Source organism: Lithobates pipiens, unplaced genomic scaffold (genome assembly GCF_037356315.1).
Source record: "Lithobates pipiens isolate NorthernLeopardFrog02 unplaced genomic scaffold, aLitPip1_a1.2 Scaffold_30, whole genome shotgun sequence".
Taxonomy (NCBI): Eukaryota; Metazoa; Chordata; class Amphibia; order Anura; family Ranidae; genus Lithobates; species Lithobates pipiens.
The window spans coordinates 112,389,529-112,411,830 of NW_027507791.1; the positions used below are offsets into that span (position 1 = coordinate 112,389,529).

General features: G+C 43.1%; 1 protein-coding gene across 7 annotated transcripts in view; it reads right to left on the reverse strand.

Annotated features, from left to right (window-relative positions):
- The window catches only part of CDIN1 (CDAN1 interacting nuclease 1), a 620,876-nt gene that overhangs the window by 277,602 nt on the left and 320,972 nt on the right, over positions 1–22,302 (reverse strand). For all 7 annotated transcript variants that reach the window (XM_077464766.1, XM_077464764.1, XM_077464765.1 and 4 more), the window contains one exon: positions 21,139–21,206. In XM_077464766.1, the coding sequence (XP_077320892.1) occupies positions 21,139–21,206 (68 nt within the window). The remainder of the gene's footprint in view (positions 1–21,138; positions 21,207–22,302) is intronic.

The following is a 22,302-nucleotide window of genomic DNA, read 5'->3' on the forward strand; positions in this document are numbered from 1 at the left end:
TATTGTGGCGGACGCTGGCCCTCCCCAGTTCTGTTGGTCCTGCGGGTCCCCTCTGTCCCTGCACCCTCTTTTCCTGGCCTTGGAGGTCCCTTGGTAACCCCCCTTTCCCCCTCCATACGGGGTATTGTGCCTGTAGTGGATCCTGGGGACGGGGTTGAGTACTGGTGGGCTGAGGGTGCGTGCCACCTACGTGCTGTGCTTACTGGGGGGTAAGGCACTGGGTCCAGTGCCAGGATCCACTCTCTTTCTCATCCTGGGAGGCTACAGGTTTCGCCTGCATCTGTGGTAGTCACGTGTAGCACGGCCAGTGGCCATTTTGCTGTAGCCAGCATCCTAGCAAGAAGCGCCGCCCGCCTTCCCCTGCTTCATCTGTCTCGTCAAATCCTGAATTTGATTCGGTTGCCGTGGATGGGGCTCACCCTGTGGGGACTGCAGCTGCGCTCCTATATCTTTCAGACAGTGAGGATGATTCCTCTGCTCCAGTGGCTGCGTACGAGAAATCGCTGGTGGACCTACTGATTGCTTCTGTGCGGGAAACTTTAAAAATGGAGGATGCAGCCACGGCTGCGATGGAGGTGCCAGTTCCCTTTGGCACCCACAAGCTGCCTCACACAGCAAAAGTGTTCCCTTGCCCATTCTTTTTTGACAAGTTTGTCTATAACGAATGGGAGCGAAGTGATTCACTGTGTGTTATCCCTTTGGGGAAAGTCTGCTCAAAAAATGGACAACTCCACCTGTGGTGGATCCCCTGGTCTCTCGGTTGAACAAAACCACTATGATTCAGGCTGAGGACTCTCTGGCCTTTAAAGACCCGGCAGACAGGAAGGCAGAGTCTCTGATCTGCACTATGTTCTCTATTGCGGGTTCGGCTCTTCTGCCAGTTTTGGCTATTGCTCCGATGTCGCAAACACTGACAGAATGGGCAAAGCTGTTGCGCCGTGACCTGGAAGGTGACTCGTTTCCTCCTGCCTTCACAGAATTACCAGACCAACAGAAAGACCAAAGAAGAGGCTATCGGCTTCCTCGGCGACCATTTCTAGATGGATCAGACAGACGATGACTCTATTCTCTTTTCTATCAAGGGTCAAGTTCCTCCCTTCCCGGTGAAGGCATACTCTACTCGGGCGCTGAGTGCCTCCTGGGTCTTCCGTCATCAGGCGTCAGTGACGCATTTTCACAAAATTTTACAAGGTGGATGTGCTGGTATCTGCGGATGCTTCTTTTGCCTGCAAGGTTTTGCAGGCTGCGATCTAGAGAGTTTTTCCCTTGTGAAGTATTTTTTTTTGCTGTTCAGGTTGAGCTCCAGTTGTTCTCACTGAGCTTCAGGTTGTCTGGTTGGCCTGTTTTTTTTGTTGGCTGCCCCACCCCTCATGTTTGCACTGCTTTGGGACATCCCTATGGTTCTGAATAAAGAAGGCTGAGTCTATCAATGAACGAATGAGAAAATAGGATTTTTGACTTACCGTAAAATCAGTTTCTCTGAGTTCATTGACAGACACAGCAGCCGCCCCTCTATGGAGTTGTTAATACTTCTAATACTGCTCGTTACATAACTAAAGGCCTATAGCAGAGAGGGGGGTGTATATCACCTAGGACTGCCCATGGGGGTAGCCAAGTATTTTTTCTGCCTAGTGTCCTACTCCTGTAGGGGGCAATATAACCCTTCTGAATAAAGAAGGCTGTGTCTGTAATGAACTCAGAGAAATGGATTTTATGGTAAGTCAAAAATCCTATTTTTTTGGTTTACAGTGCAAAATAAAAAAAAACCCACAGAGGTGATCAAATACCACCAAAAGAAAGCTGTATTTGTGGGAAAAAAAAGGACATCAATTCTGTTTGGGTACAGCATCGCACGACCGCGCGATTGTCAGTTAAAGTGACGCAGTACTGTATTGCAAAAAACGGCCTGGTCATTAAGGGGGGCAAATCCTTCTGGGGCTTAAGTGGTTAAAATAATTACAATGCCATCATCCACATACAGAAATCAAAGGGACAATGTAAATTAAACAGTGTGTGTTTACTATCACTTCAAGGCAGAACATTTCCAACAGTTGGCCTTTTTTTGCATGTTTCTTTGGTTTCGCATGACCCAAGAGTAGCTCTCATCTCATGACAGCGGAAGCAATACTGCAGTACATATTAAAGCATTTTCTTTTAGCTACTTATTCTATAAAATATTAATTACATGGCAACAAGGGTGTGCTGTTTATACAATGTATTAGATAACCGAGTTCCTGCTCGACCCTAAATCAATAAAAGCCTGCTCAGCATCAATCATCCTGAATTCCTTCCCTCACTATATTCACGTACTACAATAATAATTTCCCCTCATTTCCCTCACCTACAGCATTACCAGAGACAGCAGCCTGCACATTTGTTACACACCTGAAATATCCATCATAGCCAGGAAGGGGTATTCCTTTGTGATATTTTTCCTGATGTATGTTTACACTGTCCAAATCCCAAACATCCATATGCCCTCCACCATTACCAACATAACCAATATGAAAATATCTTTAAATTTGTGTCATAGTGTATGAAGATGATAAAGGAGCATGCTTCACTTTTTCAATGCATCCTACCCAGCAAGGTAAAAACAGGATTTTTTACTTATCAATAGCCAGCTTCTTGGAGTACAGTACAGCATAATAGGAACAAGGCTGAGAGAAAAAAAAGGAAAAATAATGTCCTGATTTAAATGAAAGGCTGACACCACTTTTGGCAAACAGAATGGAACAGGTCTTAACATGACCCTGTCGTGGTGAAGGATCAAGTATGGTTCTCTGCACAAAAGGGCCCCAACTCTGACACCCTTCTAGCCCAGGTGATGGCGATCAGTAAGGCTAGCTTGCATGACAGCAAGTCTAATGGAATTTCCCTGATAGGCTGAAATGGTTGTTTCTATAGCACAGACAGCACTAACTTCAAGTCCCAAGGACACACAGGTGACCTAATGGGGGGGGGGGGAACAAACGAGTTTCCCCCTGCATAAAGGTTCGGACCAGCGAATCGGAAGCTAAAGGCTTTTGGAAGAATACTAACAGGGCTGAAATCTGACCTCTGATTGGCTGAGTACAATCTGATTTCCACAGCTGACTGTAGAAAAGAGAATTCTGCCAATCGCGTATTTCCGAGGATACCAATTTCTGGCTTCATACCAAGCAATATAAGTCTTCCAGACGGTATGATAGATCTTCCTAGTGACAGCTTTTCTAGCATTCACTAGGGTAGACACCACTGATCCTGAGACCTTTGCGTCAATAGCCATCCTGTCAAATTTAGAGACTGTAAATTGGGGTTGAATATAGGACCTTAAGACAGTAGATTGGGGCACCGTGGAAGCGCCCAAAGGCCCATTTATTGCCAATCTCACAATCTCTGGGAACCAGGGCCTTCTGGACAAGGCTGGTGCCACCAGAATGACTGGAACCTCATCGAGGGGTAAGCATAAACCAGGGAGTACTGGCTCCATGGAACTACCAGAGCATCTGCTCCGATTGCCAGAGGATCCCTTGTTCGAGACACAACCTGCTATAGCTTGTTGTTGAACCTGGATGCCAATAGGTGGACCTCTGGCTATTCCCCATGCTGGCAAATTTTCTGCAACACCCCTGGGTGTAGGGACCATTTCCCCAGGCAGATCTGCTGGCGGCTGAGATAATCTGCCTTCCAGTTCTCTACTTCCAAGATATGGACTGCCGATAGAATCGGCACATGTCCCTCTGCCCAGGCTAGTATGTGGTTTACCTCCTTCAGAGCTTAACGACTCCTGGTACCGCCTTGGTGGTTTATGTAGGCCATTGCAGTGGCATTGTTGGACTGAACCCTGATAGAGCAGTCCTGAAGCTCCACCGTCCAGGACCATAAGGCCAGACATACTGCCCGCAACTCCAGGACGTTGATGGGCAGGATCTGCTCTGTCCTTGACCATTTCTCTTGAGCTGTGAGCCCCTCTAGGCTTGCTCCTCAGCCTGACAGATTGGCATCTGTGGTCAGTACTCTCCAAGTTACCGGGAGGAAGGATCTTCCCTTTCGCAGGTTCTGATCCTGCAACCACCAGTTTAGGCTTAAGCGTGCCCAAGGAGATAAAAACATTGGATAATCCAGGGCTTGTCCTCTCTTGTTCCAAGCCAACAATATAAAAAAAAAAAAAGGTAAAGACAGTGTAGCGCTTCTATGGTGATAAGTGTAATCAACATGTATAAAAACAAGGGTAGTCATATAACAAAAATCATATGAATAATATAAATGGGTAAAGTAAAGTCCAATTAAAATGGGTATAAGCTTCCGTAATGTAGCTGGTACAGGAATGGTTGGACCGTTTCAAAGTAAGAGGAAGATCCTACTAAACGAATGTGTCCATGTAGATCAGCTTGTCTGTAAACATTAAGGAAGGTAGATAAATACTTCTTACCAACTCTGTTGGACTCACACAGTCGTATGACAGTTGAGTCAGTAAAGCTTGAGGTCTCAATCTGGGACCAAGGAGTGGATGGAGGAAGGTCCGTCGAACTGGTGGGGAAACTCCAAACGACTGTATGCCCAATGATGTATTTCACAGGTGGGACATCAGGATAGTTTCTAATCCAGCTCAGACGTGGCCCGTTACACACCGATACTCCAATCACCCCAAAGTGGAGGGGAAGATGTTAGGGGTTTAGACCAAAAAGGAAAAAAGAAAAAAAGAAGAGCTCCACATGGTGTGGGTCAGATGGTATAAAGTGGTAATTTATTAAAAGTCAAAAAAATTAATAATGACTTAGTGATCACGAAGAAATGGAATAAAAATGAGAATAAAAGCAATGTAGGGTGCCAACGGCTAGCCCCAGTTTCTTGTCAACAGGGTCTTTCAAGCCCTGTGCATTATCCACCGGACAAGTTAAGTTTTTGTTTAAGGAAGAGACTGCTGAAATTTTCATTTATGGGATAACAGGGAAAACTTCTTAGGAGGAACAAAAATCCTGTCAGGATGTATAGCAAGAGGCAATGAAAGCAGAATAAACCATCTCGGTAGGAGTCTGGATTAAAAGCCTCTGTGATTGATAGGTAGACACCAACTGGATATCTTCTTGTCGGGATTGCTCAGAAGCAGACTCATCTGCCAGGCCATCTACAGAATCTTGAGCTTTTAGCTTTTCCCTATCCCAACCCATGCCTGCTCCAAACTAGGAGGCTTAGGGGAGGGGGATCTGTCACGCATCATGTCACCCTGCGGGATGGAGGCAATCATGCCAGCAATCCTGTGCTCTAACCCGGCTGGTCGTTTCGGGGATACAACACTAGGGATATGACTAGGTGCATCAGGAGCTACTGATGACATAGGTGTGTCCTTCTCTGTAGTGTTAGTCCCCCTTCTCTTTTTTGAAGACATTTACAAGCCACAGAAAGGGAGTAGTTGGGTGTAGCATTAACACACCTCAGAAGGGAGACTCTTTAATAGGGCTCACCAGACCCTAAGGCTGATACACAACCAGAGGATATCCTGTGTCTCTACCACGCAAGAAGTGAGCACTACAGTGAGAGAGATCCTCTCCAGGAGGGGGCTGAGGGATTAGAACACCCCAGTGTCCATTGAGCTAAAGGTGGAGGTGCCTGTTCTGGATACAGCCAGTATACTCGTCTTGCCCCTGCAGGAGTGCTAGAATATAGTGAGTGGGGAACTGAAGAGGAGCAAGGAAGTAACCTGATTATTTTGCACATTGGTGGATAAATCCAGGCACGAGTCAAAACCTTGCAGCATCTTATCTTCTTTGCGAGGCTCAGGTACCATTTATCTAAGCATATAGAGCCTGTGTCAAGTGGATCTGATCCGGTCAATCCCTTGATTCATCTAGGAAATGTTTGTGGGACTAGAGACCTGGATAAATCCAGGCACGAGTCACTTTGGAAAAGCACAAGTGACTTTTTTAAGTTGCGATTTTTTGAAAGACTGGACTTCATTTATCTCAGCAATTACTTTATTACATTTTATTTTTATCTTCTTCTGTTATACCTTTTTTAATGGACTTTGCTTTAGATATTTTTCTTTAATAATTCAATTAATTCCCAAATATATGTATTTGCACAAGTATGCATCGTTATGAATGAATATTGTCTATATTAGATGAATTCATGATATTAATATCACCTTTTGCACAAACACTTTAAAAGTAGGTGTCGGATATAAAATTTCCAATAGCACAAAGAATATAGTTTCACTAGTAAATTACCCAATACAGACCAGGAGCTAAATATACACCCTTTCCATGGTAAAGTGACTCAGGGGGTTACCACGGGAATAGGCACAAGTTACCCATTTGCATTTTCACCTGGGGAGAGTGACTCACTGTGTGGAGTCGCTCTTCAGGTGACGGGATATTCTACCTACAGTAACAGAATACTTACCTATTGTACATCCACCAGGAGGAGTGAGCTGTTGGAGAGAATTAATCTTCAGGTTACAGGCAGCACCATTTACCCCATATAGACACCATAGGGGAGGCAGTAGCCTTTCTTTGAACCTAAGCGCGGAACATAACAACACAAAAATCTTGCTAAGCTTTTAGCCTGCCAAGCAACACCGGGTGACTCATGTGACTTATGTGACTCAGGTAAGGAGGAACGAACTGCTGAAAATACCTGGCTCAGAGCCTGCTCTGTGTCCCACAGCTGCCTTCTGGAAGCACTGCATGCTTGCCATACACAGCTTAAATAAGGTGGCTGTGCACCAAAGCGCTCTGCGCATACGTACACACGTGTGGTGTCGGCAAATGGATGCAGCTGTATTCGCATATGACGCAAATCTTTGTGCGCCCAGATTAGCCTACGGCACATGCATGCCTCCAAGCGAAGCCACGTGCACCAGGATGCCAAACTGCTTAGCTTTTTGTCGAACGGATGTGCATCTTAACAAAGGTGCGTAATGGCGCTGCCTTGTGCGCAATCATCCACGCAAGGTAAAAAACAGCCAGACACAAGCAAAAAGGTACACTTTGCAAACCCCCAGATAGCCTAAAACTCCCCTGTATGGTCACTGCACACAGGTGTCCAGCCTCTAGCTAGCTTGACTGATTGTTACAATCATTGAGACAACCCACAATAAGTAAATAAGGGGGTTTCAGAAACAAAGAGCCCAATATCTCCACCCATCATGGCGAGTTCCTGTCACTTGAGGACCTTCAAGGACTGGGTACCCTTTTTTTAGGTTTAGGGTCCTAACCCTTGGACCTATACAGCACCCTGCAGGAATACCTTAGTGTTGTGGTGTCCAGGATTGCACTTTGCAGGGCCCAGCACTCGGAGGTCGCATTAAAGGCAAAACCTTGCAGCATCTTCTCTTCTTTTCGAGGCTCAGGTACCATTTATCTAAGCATATAGAGCCTGTGTCAAGTGGATCTGATCCGGTCAATCCCTTGATTCATCTAGGAAATGTTTGCGGGACTAGAGACCTGGAGCTCAGAGAGCTCAACAAACGTACCCATCCGTCTTGCAGACACTGGTAACAAAATAGGATTTTTAAAAGCGCTTACCTGTACAATCCTTCAGGTGTTGACACTGGTATAACCAATACAGGAAGTGTTCCTTATACAGAAGTTCCCCTCCTTGTAGGATAGATATGACTGACTTGATTGACTCCATGCAAAAGGAGCGGATCCTCAGGAACTGATTTAGACTCCGTAGATCTAGAATTGGTCTGATATCTCCATTCGGCTTTGGCACCGTAAATAGGTTTGAGTAAAAACCCAAACCCTGCTCTTCTTTGGTGATCTGCATGATCACCCCTTGAGCCAATAATCGGTCCAACGCTTGCAACAGGGATTGCTTTTTGGCTGGATCCCTCAGAACGTTTGATCTGAGAAAACGAGCCGGTGGAAACACTTGAAATTCTAGCTTGTATCCTAGAGATACAGTGGATAGGGTCCATCTGTCCTGAATTTCCCTCTGCCAGACTTCTGAGAACTTCAGAAGTCTTCCCCCCACCTTGGTGAGGGGGGATGCCTCTTCATGATGAGGCCTTGGTATTCCGCTTTGCAGACTTGCGGCCCCAGGTCCTCCTCTGTGCCTGGGTCTGACCCTGAGATCTTCCTGTGGGGTCCGACGGCAAAGGCCTTCGCCCCTGCCTAGAAGAGGATGCCCTTGGCGGTGGGGAAAAAGTCTGTTTAAACGAAGGACGTTTATATGTTCTTTTGACTGGTAAAAGAGTACTCTTACCGATGGAAATAGTCTGAATGTATTTATCCAAGCTATCTCCAAAAAGGCAATCTCCCTTAAAGGGGAACCCTGTTAGAAGATTTTTACAAGGCGTTTCAGCAGACCAACCCTTTAACCAAAGGGTCCTTCGCATGTGTACAAGTACAAGTGCCAGACGTGAAGCCTGGTGAATAGAGTCCTTTATAGCATCTATGGCAAAGCATAATGCTTTAGGTAGCTCGGCCAACTCCTGAGATTGTTGTGCAGGGAGCTCTTTGAGGGCATCTGTAAACTGGTCCTTTAAGGACTGACAGATGCCTATGGCTGCTATCGCAGGCTGAGTTACGGTCCCTGCTGAGGAAAAAGAGTCTTTTAACAGACCTTCCAACTTTTTATCTGTTGGATCCTTAAGCATATGTGCATTGTCAACTGGACAAGTTAAATTTTTATTCACATTGGAAATCGCAGCGTCTACTGCTGGAATCTTCCACCTTTTAGTGAATTTTTCCTCCATAGGATAGAGATTAGAGAATCTTTTAGGAGGATCCCATTCGGAATAAATAAGCTTTTCAAGTAATGCGTATACTGGAAACTGTAAAGGCAGAAAAGGTTTTAAGGATCCTAAAGAGGATACCGAAACTTCAGCTGCCTCCGTTAGGGGTAACATGAAAGTAGAGCGAACCATCTCTGTAAGGCTCTGTACTTCAGTTTGTGAAGGTGAATTTCCAAGTACTGTTTCCTCTGCAGAGGAATAACTGGCTTATTTTTCTTTCCGATCATCTGCGGGAAAGACCTTGTCAAGTCCCCATAGTTCTTTAGGACCCTCCACTGACTGTAAACAGTCTAAGGTGGGGGAGGGGGATCTAGGACGTTTCCTATCCACCTGGATGGATGATGCGATTTAAGTCACTAATCTTCCTTCTAAGCCCTTCAGGGCAGAGGAAAGTGCTTCTTCAGTCACACAAACAGGGACTGAAGTGTGTGAAGCAGTTGCACCACTGCTAGCTTCCAATGACTCACCCTGGCTTGCAATGTCTGATCTCTCTGAAGAGGAAGATAGTATGGAGGCATGACTGGGGTTCCCAGCACCTGAGGGTGACACCTTAGGTACCTTTACGGTAGGTCTGGAAGACATAATGCTAAGTACAAAAGCAGAGGCATACACAATATTATCTGCTAAATAATTCTAGCCAAACAATGCATGCTAACAGTTCTTTTCCTGTACTGGAAATGCCTGCTTTACACCCTTACGTGCCCTGCGCTAAATGTCTCTTAGTATAACAGACTCCTCTCCTTAGTGAACTCTGGCTGCGAAGGCTGAGTTTTCTTGTAGCAGAGAGTGCTTTAATGTGTGAGCATCAGGTGGACCTGATTGGCGTCCACAGCACTTCCCCCTCAGTAATCAACGCTGTATGGATAGACACTGTGTCTCATACCTAGTGTCAGTTTGAATATGCTTAGCTCGTCTGTATTATGCAGACCTGAAGGGAGAGGGATAAAAGAGGGAGGGGTAGGTTGCGCTATGGAGCTTTTAATGTAAAAAGATTTTGTTATTGGTAAGAGCAGCCTCTATTAATTTCCGCCCAATGGGTGGAACAGTAAGATGAGAGAAGGGAATAGATTTGGCGCTATACCATTCAAACCAAAAATCAGAGTAAAGGAAATAGAGAAAATGTATAAATTTTCCGGCGTGCTGGCAATTAATTTGAAACTAGTGAAAAAAATATATAAATGTAAATTGAAAGTTAAAAAATTTAAAGAAGTGATGCTCCAAAATGATAATCAATCAATCTTAGTAGTGAATACCAAACATAATGTATAAGCCAGTATATTATTCCTTTACATGCAAATATTAAAGTGCTGGTGATTGTGACAAAAGCAGGTGTCTATGTTAGAAACCGGAATAAATATCTGTTCTTTGGATAAGTGTTAAGCCATAAATTTACCAAAAAATGAAAGAATGAATAAATAAATAAAAATAATAAAAAAGTTAAATAAGTGAAAACTAGTGAGAAACTATGATGTGAATACTATAAATATTGATTAATAAAATGGATTAATAAAAACAGAGTGCAAACAGAGTGAAAAAAATGCCGATAAAAATAATGAAAATAGGCAGTGGTAAAGCTATGTAAAAATATAATAAAAATACGGATATAAATAAAGTCCAGTGATGAGAAAAGTGATGGAAAACGTGAAAAAATTGATGAAAAAATCTTCTATGGAAGAGAGGTGGAGGGGGTGACTTCAGTTCCTGTTCCCAGTGCCCTGTGACCACTTATGAATTTTGCTCTCACCAGAGGTATGGCCCCATCCGGGGTGGATCAGCCTTCACAGTATTAGCCACTGTGTCGCTTCTTTGATTTGCCTCTGCTGTGGTGCTGGGGGAGGCGGGGGGATCCTTCGTTCCTCCGTGGGTATGTTGTCCCTCGTATTACATGTGACAGGAAAGAGGACTGTCCATAGTGTAGTACGTTTTTAAAAATATAAGTTTATTACAGTAAACATAAAACTACTCACATTTGGCAAGTTTAAAACACGCTTTGTATTGCAGTGTATTTAAAAATCCCGCTCGGCTTCCTCGCCGTGTACGTTGAAGGTGTACGTCGTCTGGCCACGCCCTACGCGTTTCGTCATACAGACGTCATCCGGAGCGGCCATCTTAATACACCTTTCCAATTATATAGGGTGTAATGCGCCAATCACGCATGCGCGGAACTTCGCCGCCATGTTTATTAAGGAAATGCCATTACTTGGCTTGGAACAGTTTGGTACCGGGCTACACAGGGAGTATGATACTGCGCCTGCGTTAAGCCCGTTGTTTTACTATCAGAGCACAGATTGGGCATTACTCCTCTATATATGGGACACACACCATAGAACCACTATTATTTATAGAAACGAATAAATGGAAATATAACAAATGAGAAAAATAATGAAGTATAATGAGAAAAAATAATAAAACAAAACTAAGAGTAACAATGAAATGAAAAATGGAAATAATAAAGTAATAATGAGAGTAAGATTAAAAATATGTATGGAAATATGTATAAGTTCGAAGATATATAAATAGGTAAGAAATATAGGAAAAAAATATATATGTAAAAAAATATATATGTAATATATATGTAAAAAAATATAAAAATATGAAATATAAATAGGAAAAGATTATCCACTTCAGCTCCGGACCAATAAACACCTTAAGGACCAGAGGTCTTTTTGCAATTTCGCACTGCGCTGCTTTAACTGGTAATTGCGCGGTCATGCAATATTGCACCCAAACGAAATTTGCATCCTTTTCTTCCCACAAATAGAGCTTTCTTTTGATGGTATTTGATTGCCTCTGCGATTTTTTTTTTTTGCGATATAAATGGAAAAAGAGCGAAAATTTTGAAAAAAAAAGATATTTTCTTCTTTTTGTTATAAGAAAAATCGAATAAACTAAATTTTAGTCATACATTGAGGGCAACATTTATTCAGCCACATGTCTTTAGTAAAAAAAATGTCAATAAGCGTATATTTTTTGGTTTGCGCAAAAGTTATAGCGTCTACAAACTAGAGTACATTTTCTGGAATTTACACAGCTTTTAATTTATGACTGCCGATCTCATTTCTTGAGGTGCTAAAATGGCAGGGCAGTACAAATCCCCCCCAAATGACCCCATTTTGGAAAGTAGACACCCCAAGGAAATTGCTGATGGCTATGTTGAGCCCATTGAATATTTATTTTTTTTGTCCTAAGGGATTGAATAATGACAAAAAAAAAAAAAAAAAAAATTTTTTTTACAAAAAGTTGTCACTAAATGATATATTGCTCACACATGCCATGGTTATATGTGGAATTGCACCCCAAAATATATTCCGCTACTTCTCCCGAGTATGGCGATACCACGTGTGTGGGACTTTTTGGGAGTCTAGTCGCGCACGGCACCCCGAAAACCAATCACCACCTTCAGGATTTCTAAGGGTGCAAATTTTTGATTTAACTCCTCACTACCTATCACAGTTTCGAAGGCCATAAAATGCCAAAATAGCACAAAACCCCCCAAAATGACCCCATTTTGGAAAGTAGACACCCCAAGCTATTTACTGAGAGGCATGTTGAGTCCATGGAATATTTTATATTTTGCCACAAGTTGCGGGAATATTACAAACTTTTTTTTTTTTGCACCAAGTTGTCACTAAATGATATATTGCTCACACATGCTATGGGCATATGTGAAATGACACCCCAAAATACATTCTGCTGCTTCTCCCGAGTACGGGGATACCACATGTGTGGGACTTTTTGGGAGTCTAGTCGCGCACGGCACCCCGAAAACCAATCACCACCTTCAGGATTTCTAAGGGTGCAAATTTTTGATTTAACTCCTCACTACCTATCACAGTTTCGAAGGCCATAAAATGCCAAAATAGCACAAAACCCCCCCAAATGACCCCATTTTGGAAAGTAGACACCCCAAGCTATTTACTGAGAGGCATGTTGAGTCCATGGAATATTTTATATTTTGCCAAAAGTTGCGGGAATATTACAAACTTTTTTTTTTTGCACAAAGTTGTCACTAAATGATATATTGCTCACACATGCTATGGGCAGAAGTCAAATTACACCCCAAAATAAATTCTGCTGCTTCTCCCGAGTATGGGGATACCACATGTGGGGGACTTTTTGGGAGCCTAGCCACGTACGGGACCCCGAAAACCAAGCACTGCCTTCCGGATTTGAATATAAAATGCTATAAAAAACAAACTAACCAGAGTCACCCGTAACACTTATACGGTGATCAGTGGTGAAAGGGTTAACTAGGGGCAATCAGGGGGTTCAAATTTTTATTAGGTAGTATATGGGGGTCCCTGGCGCTATATAAAAACCTGACGGGGAACCTAAATAACTAACTGGCTAACCAGCGTCACCAGTGACACTTATACTGTGATCGCTGGTGAAAGGGGGTGAAAGGGTTAACTAGCAGCAATCAGGGGGTTAAAACCATTATTGGGTAGTATATCGGGGTACCTAGCGCTATAAAAACCTGGCGGTGAACCTAAAAAAATAACTAGCTACCTAGCGACACTAGCGACACTGATGCAGCGTTCAGAAAAATTATCGCTTAGTGACACTGGCAAAAGGGGGTGAAAGGGTTAACTAGCGGAAATCAGGGGGTTAAAACCATTATTGGGTAGTATATCGGGGTACCTAGCGCTATAAAAACCTGGCGGTGAACCTAAAAAAATAACTAGCTACCTAGCGACTGTAGCGACACTAATGCAGCGATCAGAAAAACGATCGCTTAGTGACACTGGCAAAAGGGGGTGAAAGGGTTAACTAGCGGCAATCAGGGGGTTAAAACCATTATTGGGTAGTATATCGGGGTACCTAGCGATATAAAAACCTGGCGGTGAACCTAAAAAAATAACTAGCTACCTAGCGACACATGCAGCGATCAGAAAAATGATCGCTTAGTGACACTGGCAAAAGGGGGTGAAAGGGTTAACTAGCGGCAATCAGGGGGTTAAAAACATTATTGGGTAGTATATCGGGGTACCTAGCGCTATAAAAACCTGGCGGTGAACCTAAAAAAATAACTAGCTACCTAGCGACTGTAGCGACACTAATGCAGCGATCAGAAAAACGATCGCTTAGTGACACTGGCAAAAGGGGGTGAAAGGGTTAACTAGCGGCAATCAGGGGGTTAAAAACATTATTGGGTAGTATATCGGGGTACCTAGCGATATAAAAACCTGGCGGTGAACCTAAAAAAATAACTAGCTACCTAGCGACACATGCAGCGATCAGAAAAATGATCGCTTAGTGACACTGGCAAAAGGGGGTGAAAGGGTTAACTCTAGGGGCAATCAGGGGGTTAAATCTTTATTGGGGGGTGATAGGGGGCTACCCTGGACCTAACACTAACTGCCCTGACAGTTTTTACTGTTACAACTGACACTGAATGCAGTGATCAGTAAAGAAATGATCAATGCAATCAGTGACAATGTGACTGGGGGGGGTTTGTGTGCCTGTGTGTACCTACATGTCAGTGTAGTGTTGGTGCACACTTACTTTTACTCTTCTCCTCGTAGTCCGGTCAAAAAGACCGCCCCGAGGAGAATGACATCACTTCCTCCTTCCTGTGTAAACAATACACAGGGGAGGAAGCTTCTCATTGGCCAGGAGCGATCCAGAGGGGGTGGCCGAAAACCAACGGCCATCCCCTCATCACGGAGCGCTCCTGGACCGAATCGGACCGCCGTAACCAGCGGGAGGGGGTCCGATCGGACCCCCCACCCGCTGGAAGGCAATCACGTAGATGTACGTGATTGTGCCTGCCTGTGCCATTGTGCTGACGTACATTGGCAATACGGCGGTCCTCAAGTGGTTATATGAATAGCAAAAAGTTATTATGCCAATGGCAAAGAATTGCCATATATAAATAGCTAAAAAAAGGGGGGGGGGGGGGAGTACCAGGAGAGAAAATGGTAAAAATTTTAAAATGTATACGCCTTTTACTGGGGAGCGTGTTTATAGAAATGAAGGTGAAGATAAATGAATAGGTTCTGGTAGAGGGGTTGCATCAGGTTGAGGATATTGTGGTCACCATATTACTTGGGTGGGGAAGAGGATGTTCATCAGATATATATATATATATATATATAATTGGAAAGGTGTATTAAGATGGCCGCTCCGGATGACGTCTGTATGACGAAACGCGTAGGGCGTGGCCAGACGACGTACACCTTCAACGTACACGGCGAGGAAGCCGAGCGGGATTTTTAAATACACTGCAATACAAAGCGTGTTTTAAACTTGCCAAATGTGAGTAGTTTTATGTTTACTGTAATAAACTTATATTTTTAAAAACGTACTACACTATTTCCTGTCACATGTAATACGAGGGACAACATACCCACGGAGGAACGAAGGATCCCCCCCCCTCCCCCAGCACCACAGCAGAGGCAGATCAAAGAAGTGACACAGTGGCTAATACTGTGAAGGCTGATCCACCCCGGATGGGGCCATACCTCTGGTGAGAGCAAAATTCATAAGTGGTCACAGGGCACTGGGAACAGGAACTGAAGTCACCCCCTCCACCTCTCTTCCATAGAAGATTTTTTCATCAATTTTTCATCAATTTTTTCACGTTTTCCATCACTTTTCTCATCACTGGACTTTATTTATATCCGTATTTTTATTATATTTTTACATAGCTTTAGGGTCCTTTCACACGGGGCGGATCAGTTCTGATCCGCCCCGTGGATGTCCGTTTGCTCAGCGGGGATCACTCCGCCGATCCCCGCTGAGCAGGGAGATGACAGGTCTGTCTCCGCACACTGTGCAGGGACGGACCTGTCACAGCGCCGCTCTCCCCTATGGGAGATCGGATGACGACGGACCGCAGTGCCCGTCGTCATCCGATCCGATCCGCAGACGGATGGAAAAATAGCTTTTTCCTCCGTCACACTTTTTCGGATCGGAGCGGGTCGGATGTCAGCGGACATGTCACCGCTGACATCCGACGCTCCATAGAGCTCTATGGAGCACCCGTTCAGGTCCGCCTGAAAAACTGACAGGCGGGCCTGAACGGGACGTTAGTGTGAAAGGGGCCTTACCACTGCCTATTTTCATTATTTTTATCTGCATTTTTTTCACTCTGTTTGCACTCTGTTTTTATTAATCCCTTTTATTAATCAATATTTATAGTATTCACATCATAGTTTCTCACTAGTTTTCACTTATTTAACTTTTTTATTATTTTTATTTATTTATTCATTCTTTCATTTTTTGGTACATTTATGGCTTAACACTTATCCAAAGAACAGATATTTATTCCGGTTTCTAACATAGACACCTGCTTTTGTCACAATCACCAGCACTTTAATATTTGTATGTAAAGGAATAATATACTGGCTTATACATTATGTTTGGTATTCACTACTAAGATTGATTGATTATCATTTTGGAGCATCACTTCTTTAAATTTTTTAACTTTCAATTTACATTTATATATTTTTTTCACTAGTTTCAAATTAATTGCCAGCACGCCGGAAAATTTATACATTTTCTCTATTTCCTTTACTCTGATTTTTGGTTTGAATGGTATAGCGCCAAATCTATTCCCTTCTCTCATCTGAAGGGAGAGGGAACCCATGCTGCTTTGAAAACAACTGCCGGTTTATGCCGCTCCACAGCAGGCTAGGATACCTACCAAAACTGTGAGTAATATATATAAAAAAAGATGCCAAACAACTCCTAAAGGAGGAGAGGGGGAGGGAAAGAGGGATTCTGTCAGCATGCTGCTAAACTCTGCAGAGTTTTAATGATTATGGGGCCTTGTATAGCACCCCTCAGGACAGCTTAAGGAAATGTAGCAAGACCAAAAAGCGTCCTGGTTCCTAGGGTCCAGCTCTCAAAGAGAAGCATTACAGGCAACACATCGTTCTTGCATCGAGGTCCAGGTACCATCCTATGGCCTCAGTGGCGAGGATGGATCTGTTTGTGGAGGTTTCTTTAAATTCAGCATGGATCCCTCTTGTAACTCCTTAGAGCACATCTTCACTCATGACCAACACCTTTAGACACTGGTGAAAAAACTGAGGTACTCCTGCAAGGAGGAGGGGTTATATAGGGGAGTAAACTTCCTGTATTGGTTATACCATTGTCAACACCTGAAGGTAAGCCTATAACCCACCAAGTAATTACTTGAGACTCTGTGTCCTATGATGTACGATAACTGATGTACTTCCTGTATGGGAGGGGTTATATATGGGATCACTTCCTGCCTAAGACTTTGTCTACCAGTGCCCATTCACCTAAAGATGGCATATAACCCAGTAAGTGATGAATATTAGCCTAACTCTGTGTCCCTTGATGTATGCAAAAGAAACAAGACTTGTGTCCATTAAACATGGGTTATATGCAGCTACCCTCAGTTGACTGGACACTGGCAACTAAAAAAAGGAAGCTGAGGGGACATCTCCTATGTAACCCATCTCACTCTTATCTAGCTTCAGTGTTATAGAAAGCAATAGCAAGATTTTAACTAACGGAGGGGAGGGGACCCATGTCCTGTACTTTATTCCTAGAAATGTATTTTACTGGTCTAACCATGAGACATCCAAAAACAGACCAACTGAGGGTTCAGCAACACAGCAAACAAATGCCAACAGTTAACCACCTAACATCATTATTATTATACAGGATTTATTTAGCGCCAACAGTTTGTGTAGCACTTTACAACATGGGGGGAAGAAGGTACAGTTACAATACAATTCAATACAGGAGGAATCAGAAGGCCCTGCTCGTTAGAGCTTACAATCTAGAAGGGAGGGTCAAGTGAAACAAAAGGTAATAACTGTGGGGGATGAACTGATGGAGAAAATGAAAATGCAGTTGTTAGGTGTGGGTGGATAGGCTTCTCTAAAGAGGAGGGTTCTCAGGGATCGTCCAAAAGCAAATAGAGTAGCAGATAATTGGGGTAAGGCATTCCATAGGATTGGAGAGGCTCTGGAAGAGTCCTGGAAGCAAGCAAAGAAGGAGGAGACGAGCAGGAGGTCTTGAGAGGAACAAAGAGAACATATAGGTGGTATTTTGAGACTGGGCTAGTGATGTAGTTGGGGGTTAAATTGTGGATGGCTTTGTAAGTTGTCAGTAAATTAATTTAAAAAAAGGCTTGACAGACACAGCTTGCAGCATGCTACGCCCAAAACTGGCACCCGAGGAGGTCTGAACATCCACCTGGTAAAAGTTAAAGTGTTTGTAACCCTAAAAAAAATAAAGAGATCCTGTTCCTTTATAGCAGATTAAACAGCACATGCTAAACTTGTAAATATCTTTTTTATAGCTATCTTCAGGCTGGTCATGTGACTCCCAGCCAGTCTCCTACTCTGATCCAGGGCTACAGCAGAAGGAGCTGAGCGGCCACATGACCGCCCTGGCTGACGTCAGAGGTAGATCTCAGTAGCCCTGGATCGGAGTAGGAGACTGGGAATTACTAGCTTTGTTTTAATAAAACATTTACCATGTGTGTTATGCCTAGTTATAATAGGGGCTGCCAGTGAAATACATTTTTGTGGTAACAACCACTTTAAAGCGGTAATAAACCCAAAACAAAAACAATTATATATTGCAGCTTATCAATCATTAGATGTAGTGGCTGTATTAGTTTTCTTTTTTTAGGCTTTTTCTGTTGGTTTTTCCCTGGTGACCTGGCGATTAACACACATCCTGTATTATACAGACACCACTCAGGATGAAGGAGCACAGGGGACAGATTTGGACAGAATTGTCAGTCTGGGGGGAGGGGAGTGTTAGCAGTACTAGCAGATTAAGGATAAATTCAGCTTTGGGAATGTGTCACGTGTTCCACTCGTTTTTAGGGTGAAACATGTAACATGTTCCCGCTTCTGCAGTGTTTCCACGATCCAAGCCCTCTGTGTGACAGCAGTATGGGAAGAAGTTCCCCATACCAGCTATCACTTCTTGAAGAGTGCAGCCATGCAGGGCTCGGCCGCACGACCGCGTCATTCATTCACAGAGTTCTGTAAATAAATGGACTACAACTACTGCCTTTATGGCTGTCAGCTTGTAGTTCTCGATGAACTACCATGGTGCTGTTGAGTGCTGTGGTAGTCCATTGATTCTTCCTGTCAGTGTGAAATTGTCGGCCTGTACAATCTACAAGCATACAGGTCGCAGTCTGACGACAGTCTGGAGGTGACCTGAATGCAAAAAAAATGCATTATTTTTTCCAGATGTGAATTTATCCGTTAACCACTTCAGCCCCAGAAGAAAAAAGTATACAAATGCACAGATTCCCGTGTAAATGACACTGGCAGTGAAGGGGTTAACCACTAGGGGGCAGTTAAGGGGTTAAGTGTGTCCTGGGGAGTGTTTCTAACTGTGGGGGGCGTGGTTACATACGTCATGTCACTGATCTCTGTGATCACAGAGAGCAGAGATCAGTGACACTGTCACTAGGCAGAACGGGGAGATGCTTGTTTACATTAGCATCTCCCTGTTCTTCCTCTCCATAAGACGATCCTACTCACAGAGCTTGCTGCGGGCACGCCCACCTCTTAAAGGGCAACGTACAGGTACGTTAGTTTGCCTGTACGAGTCCTTCTGCCGCTGTATATCGGCGTGAGGCAGTCACCAATCAGTTAAATGCAGTGACAAATTGAAGCTGACTGAAATAAATTGAAAGCCTAGGCACCTTGGTGATGTCAGCTTGTAATGAAATTGGGGGGAGTAGCGTGCTGATGTCATCGCGTAGCAGTCCCGAGAGGATAGGTGTTGGTAAGCCGGATGGCTTTTTTATATAATGTTTTTCCGTATGCTTTTTATGTAAGTGCAACTTTTATATTGAATACATTAAATGTATGTCTGATTAACATTATAGTGAGCTTCTCTCATTTCTGGGTTATACTCATCTGATTTATGCCTATAAACGTTGGAAACATCGAGTTGTATTAGTTCCTGGTGTATATCCTGTCCCATCACGCAAGAACTCTCCTGTGAGCTGGTATCCCAATATCCTCAGGATAAAGGCCTTGGCTGGGTCGATAGCCACAAGCACGATTAGCTTGCCTTCTGGTAAGCACGCACTGTGTGTTGGAGGTGCACACGTCTGTTGTGGTGTTTTTGGGATTGTTCACCAATTCAACCATCAAGCTTCATGCATTTGTGTTAATGGACTGGTTATGCACATTATATTTTGAGTTCACATGCATTTCAATATGTTTATAACATTCACCTATATGTATAATTTTATTAGAGCAGCTATTTTGTTCTGATTTTTGTTATTGTGGTGTATATTTCGCCTTGAGTTTGCTGCTTTTTTCACTGTTTTTAAGTAGCGCGTTTTTTTCTATTTTAATTCATCATCATTACCTGCATACCTTGTCACAAAAGTGATCTCCCAACTATGTCACCCATGGAAAATATGTGTCGTCGATATGATAGAATCCAAGGTCATATATCTGAAATGTATACCATTCTAACATATACCTTGGTAAAACTGAACTATATGGTATGGCTAGATGGGAACAGGATATCCAGGAAACTGGAGCTTGAGGAAGGGCACTTGATAGCACTAGCTTCATCAAGGTCACTCATCAATCCTTCTATTATTGAAGCAAATTATAAGGCATTACCGAATTTGGTACCGGACAGATTGGCCACTTTTGTCACGGGGCTTCCTCTAAGTGTTTTTGGGGCTGTGGTCATGAAGGGACAGCCTACCACATGTGGTGACAATTCCTCAAGGTATGGTGGTTATGGATCCGGGTTTACAATTACATTTTTACTCTGAGATCCACCTAATCTGTAAACTGTTTGCTTTTGAATGTTGATGAACAGAACATCATCTTCTCCAAATGTTTTTCTGATGCCTCATGAAGTTCTTTGGCTATAACACTTATAGCATGTTGTGAACTAGTATATGAAAATTATTTTTTTACAGATATCACTAATAGTTTTTTTTTTTTTTTTTAAACACAGTTATATTTTTACATTGCCACACTGTTTTGGCAGCGTGTGGCAAACATTCACTTACTTTCACTTTTTTGGTTTGGACATTTTTTCACAGCAGTCTTTGGACTACATAACATAGGAAATGTTTCACTGTATGATATTTAGTGTTTAACCCCTAAAAATGTAATGGTTGGTACACTTTTTTTTCATCGATTGTATTAATTTTGGGTTGCTCATTATTCACTTTTTTTACACATCTAAACTATAAGAGGCAGATGGTCTTAGGGAGCATAGCCTATCGCAATGCGGAATGTGGTAATATATTCTTTGCATTGTACTTATGCAATTATCAAGTTTGACTTCCATTTTTGCATGGTATATTCTTCAGATTATGGAAGCTACGTATTGTTCAGAATCAATGCCGAAACCTTTATTTTGTTCTGTGAAAAACTTGAATAAAAATTATTGAAACTTAATTCTTGTTTACCCTGTAAATGTCTTACCTAAAAACGCCAGATTCTTCTCCATCAGTTTTTCTCTCAGAAGCACTTCATGTTCATAGCCAATAGCACTAAAAACACCAGGTGGTTAAGTAAATAAGATAATTGCAGTGAATTTAAACATACAGACATTTATGTTTAGTACACACACACCACTGCCCAAGCTTAACATATTCACTATACTGTACATAATGATGATGTAATCGCTTATAAGTGATGTCACACCTGTTTGAGATTATAACGTTTTTAAAGCAGAACTAAACCTTCCTATCCTATACAGCCAAGGAAGCTGCCATATTAGACCCCTTTCACACTGATTCGGTGCACAAATGTAGCGTATTATATCTGTGCTAGGTTATAGCAGCTGCTCTTTCCCATAAAGTTCTATTATGTCCCAGTTTCGATGCACTTTCTGAAAGCCATAACCTCTCTAAAATCTGCAGTTGCCATGCTACTGCACATGTGATCACTTATAACACCAACAATTTGATTGTTTGACAGCCTGGTTGAAAGCACAAGAAAACGTGACAGTTATTCACAGAGTGAATGTAACTGTTTTTTGGAAACAGTTTAATCGATACATTTAGTTCTCCTTTAAATCTATGGTTTACATATATGTGTGCAGGCTATTGCATTAGGGCAGCCTTTCCAAAATGGCGGCACGTGGTCCGAACACGGACAGAGTGACGCTCCTGTCTGGACCATCAGGCCACCAGTGTATAGGGCCACATCCCACTCCTCCGCTTAGCAGTCATTGATTGCTGGGACCGCGGGCTTCCCTGCAACCTATGACGTTGCACGTGCACCCTGCCCCTTACTATTTTGCTGCTCCTGGCCAGGCCGCGAGATAGGCCACAACATCATGTGCACACCCCCTGCTGTTTGTTATCTTGCGGCTCCCGATCCCTGCCTGCCTCAAGGTATGTGGGGTGTTTACAGGGGCACAGTGATGGGCACATTTTATGTAAGGTTCACTCTGATAGGCACAAGAAAATGTGCTTATCAGAGTCCCCCTTAACATAAAATGTGCTCATCAGAGTGTCCCTTAACATAAAATGTGGCCGTCAGTGTGCTCCCTAACATAAAATATGTCCATCAGTGTGCCCCTTAACATAAAATAAGGGGCATTCTGAGGGGCACATTTTATGTTAAGGTTTACTCTGATAA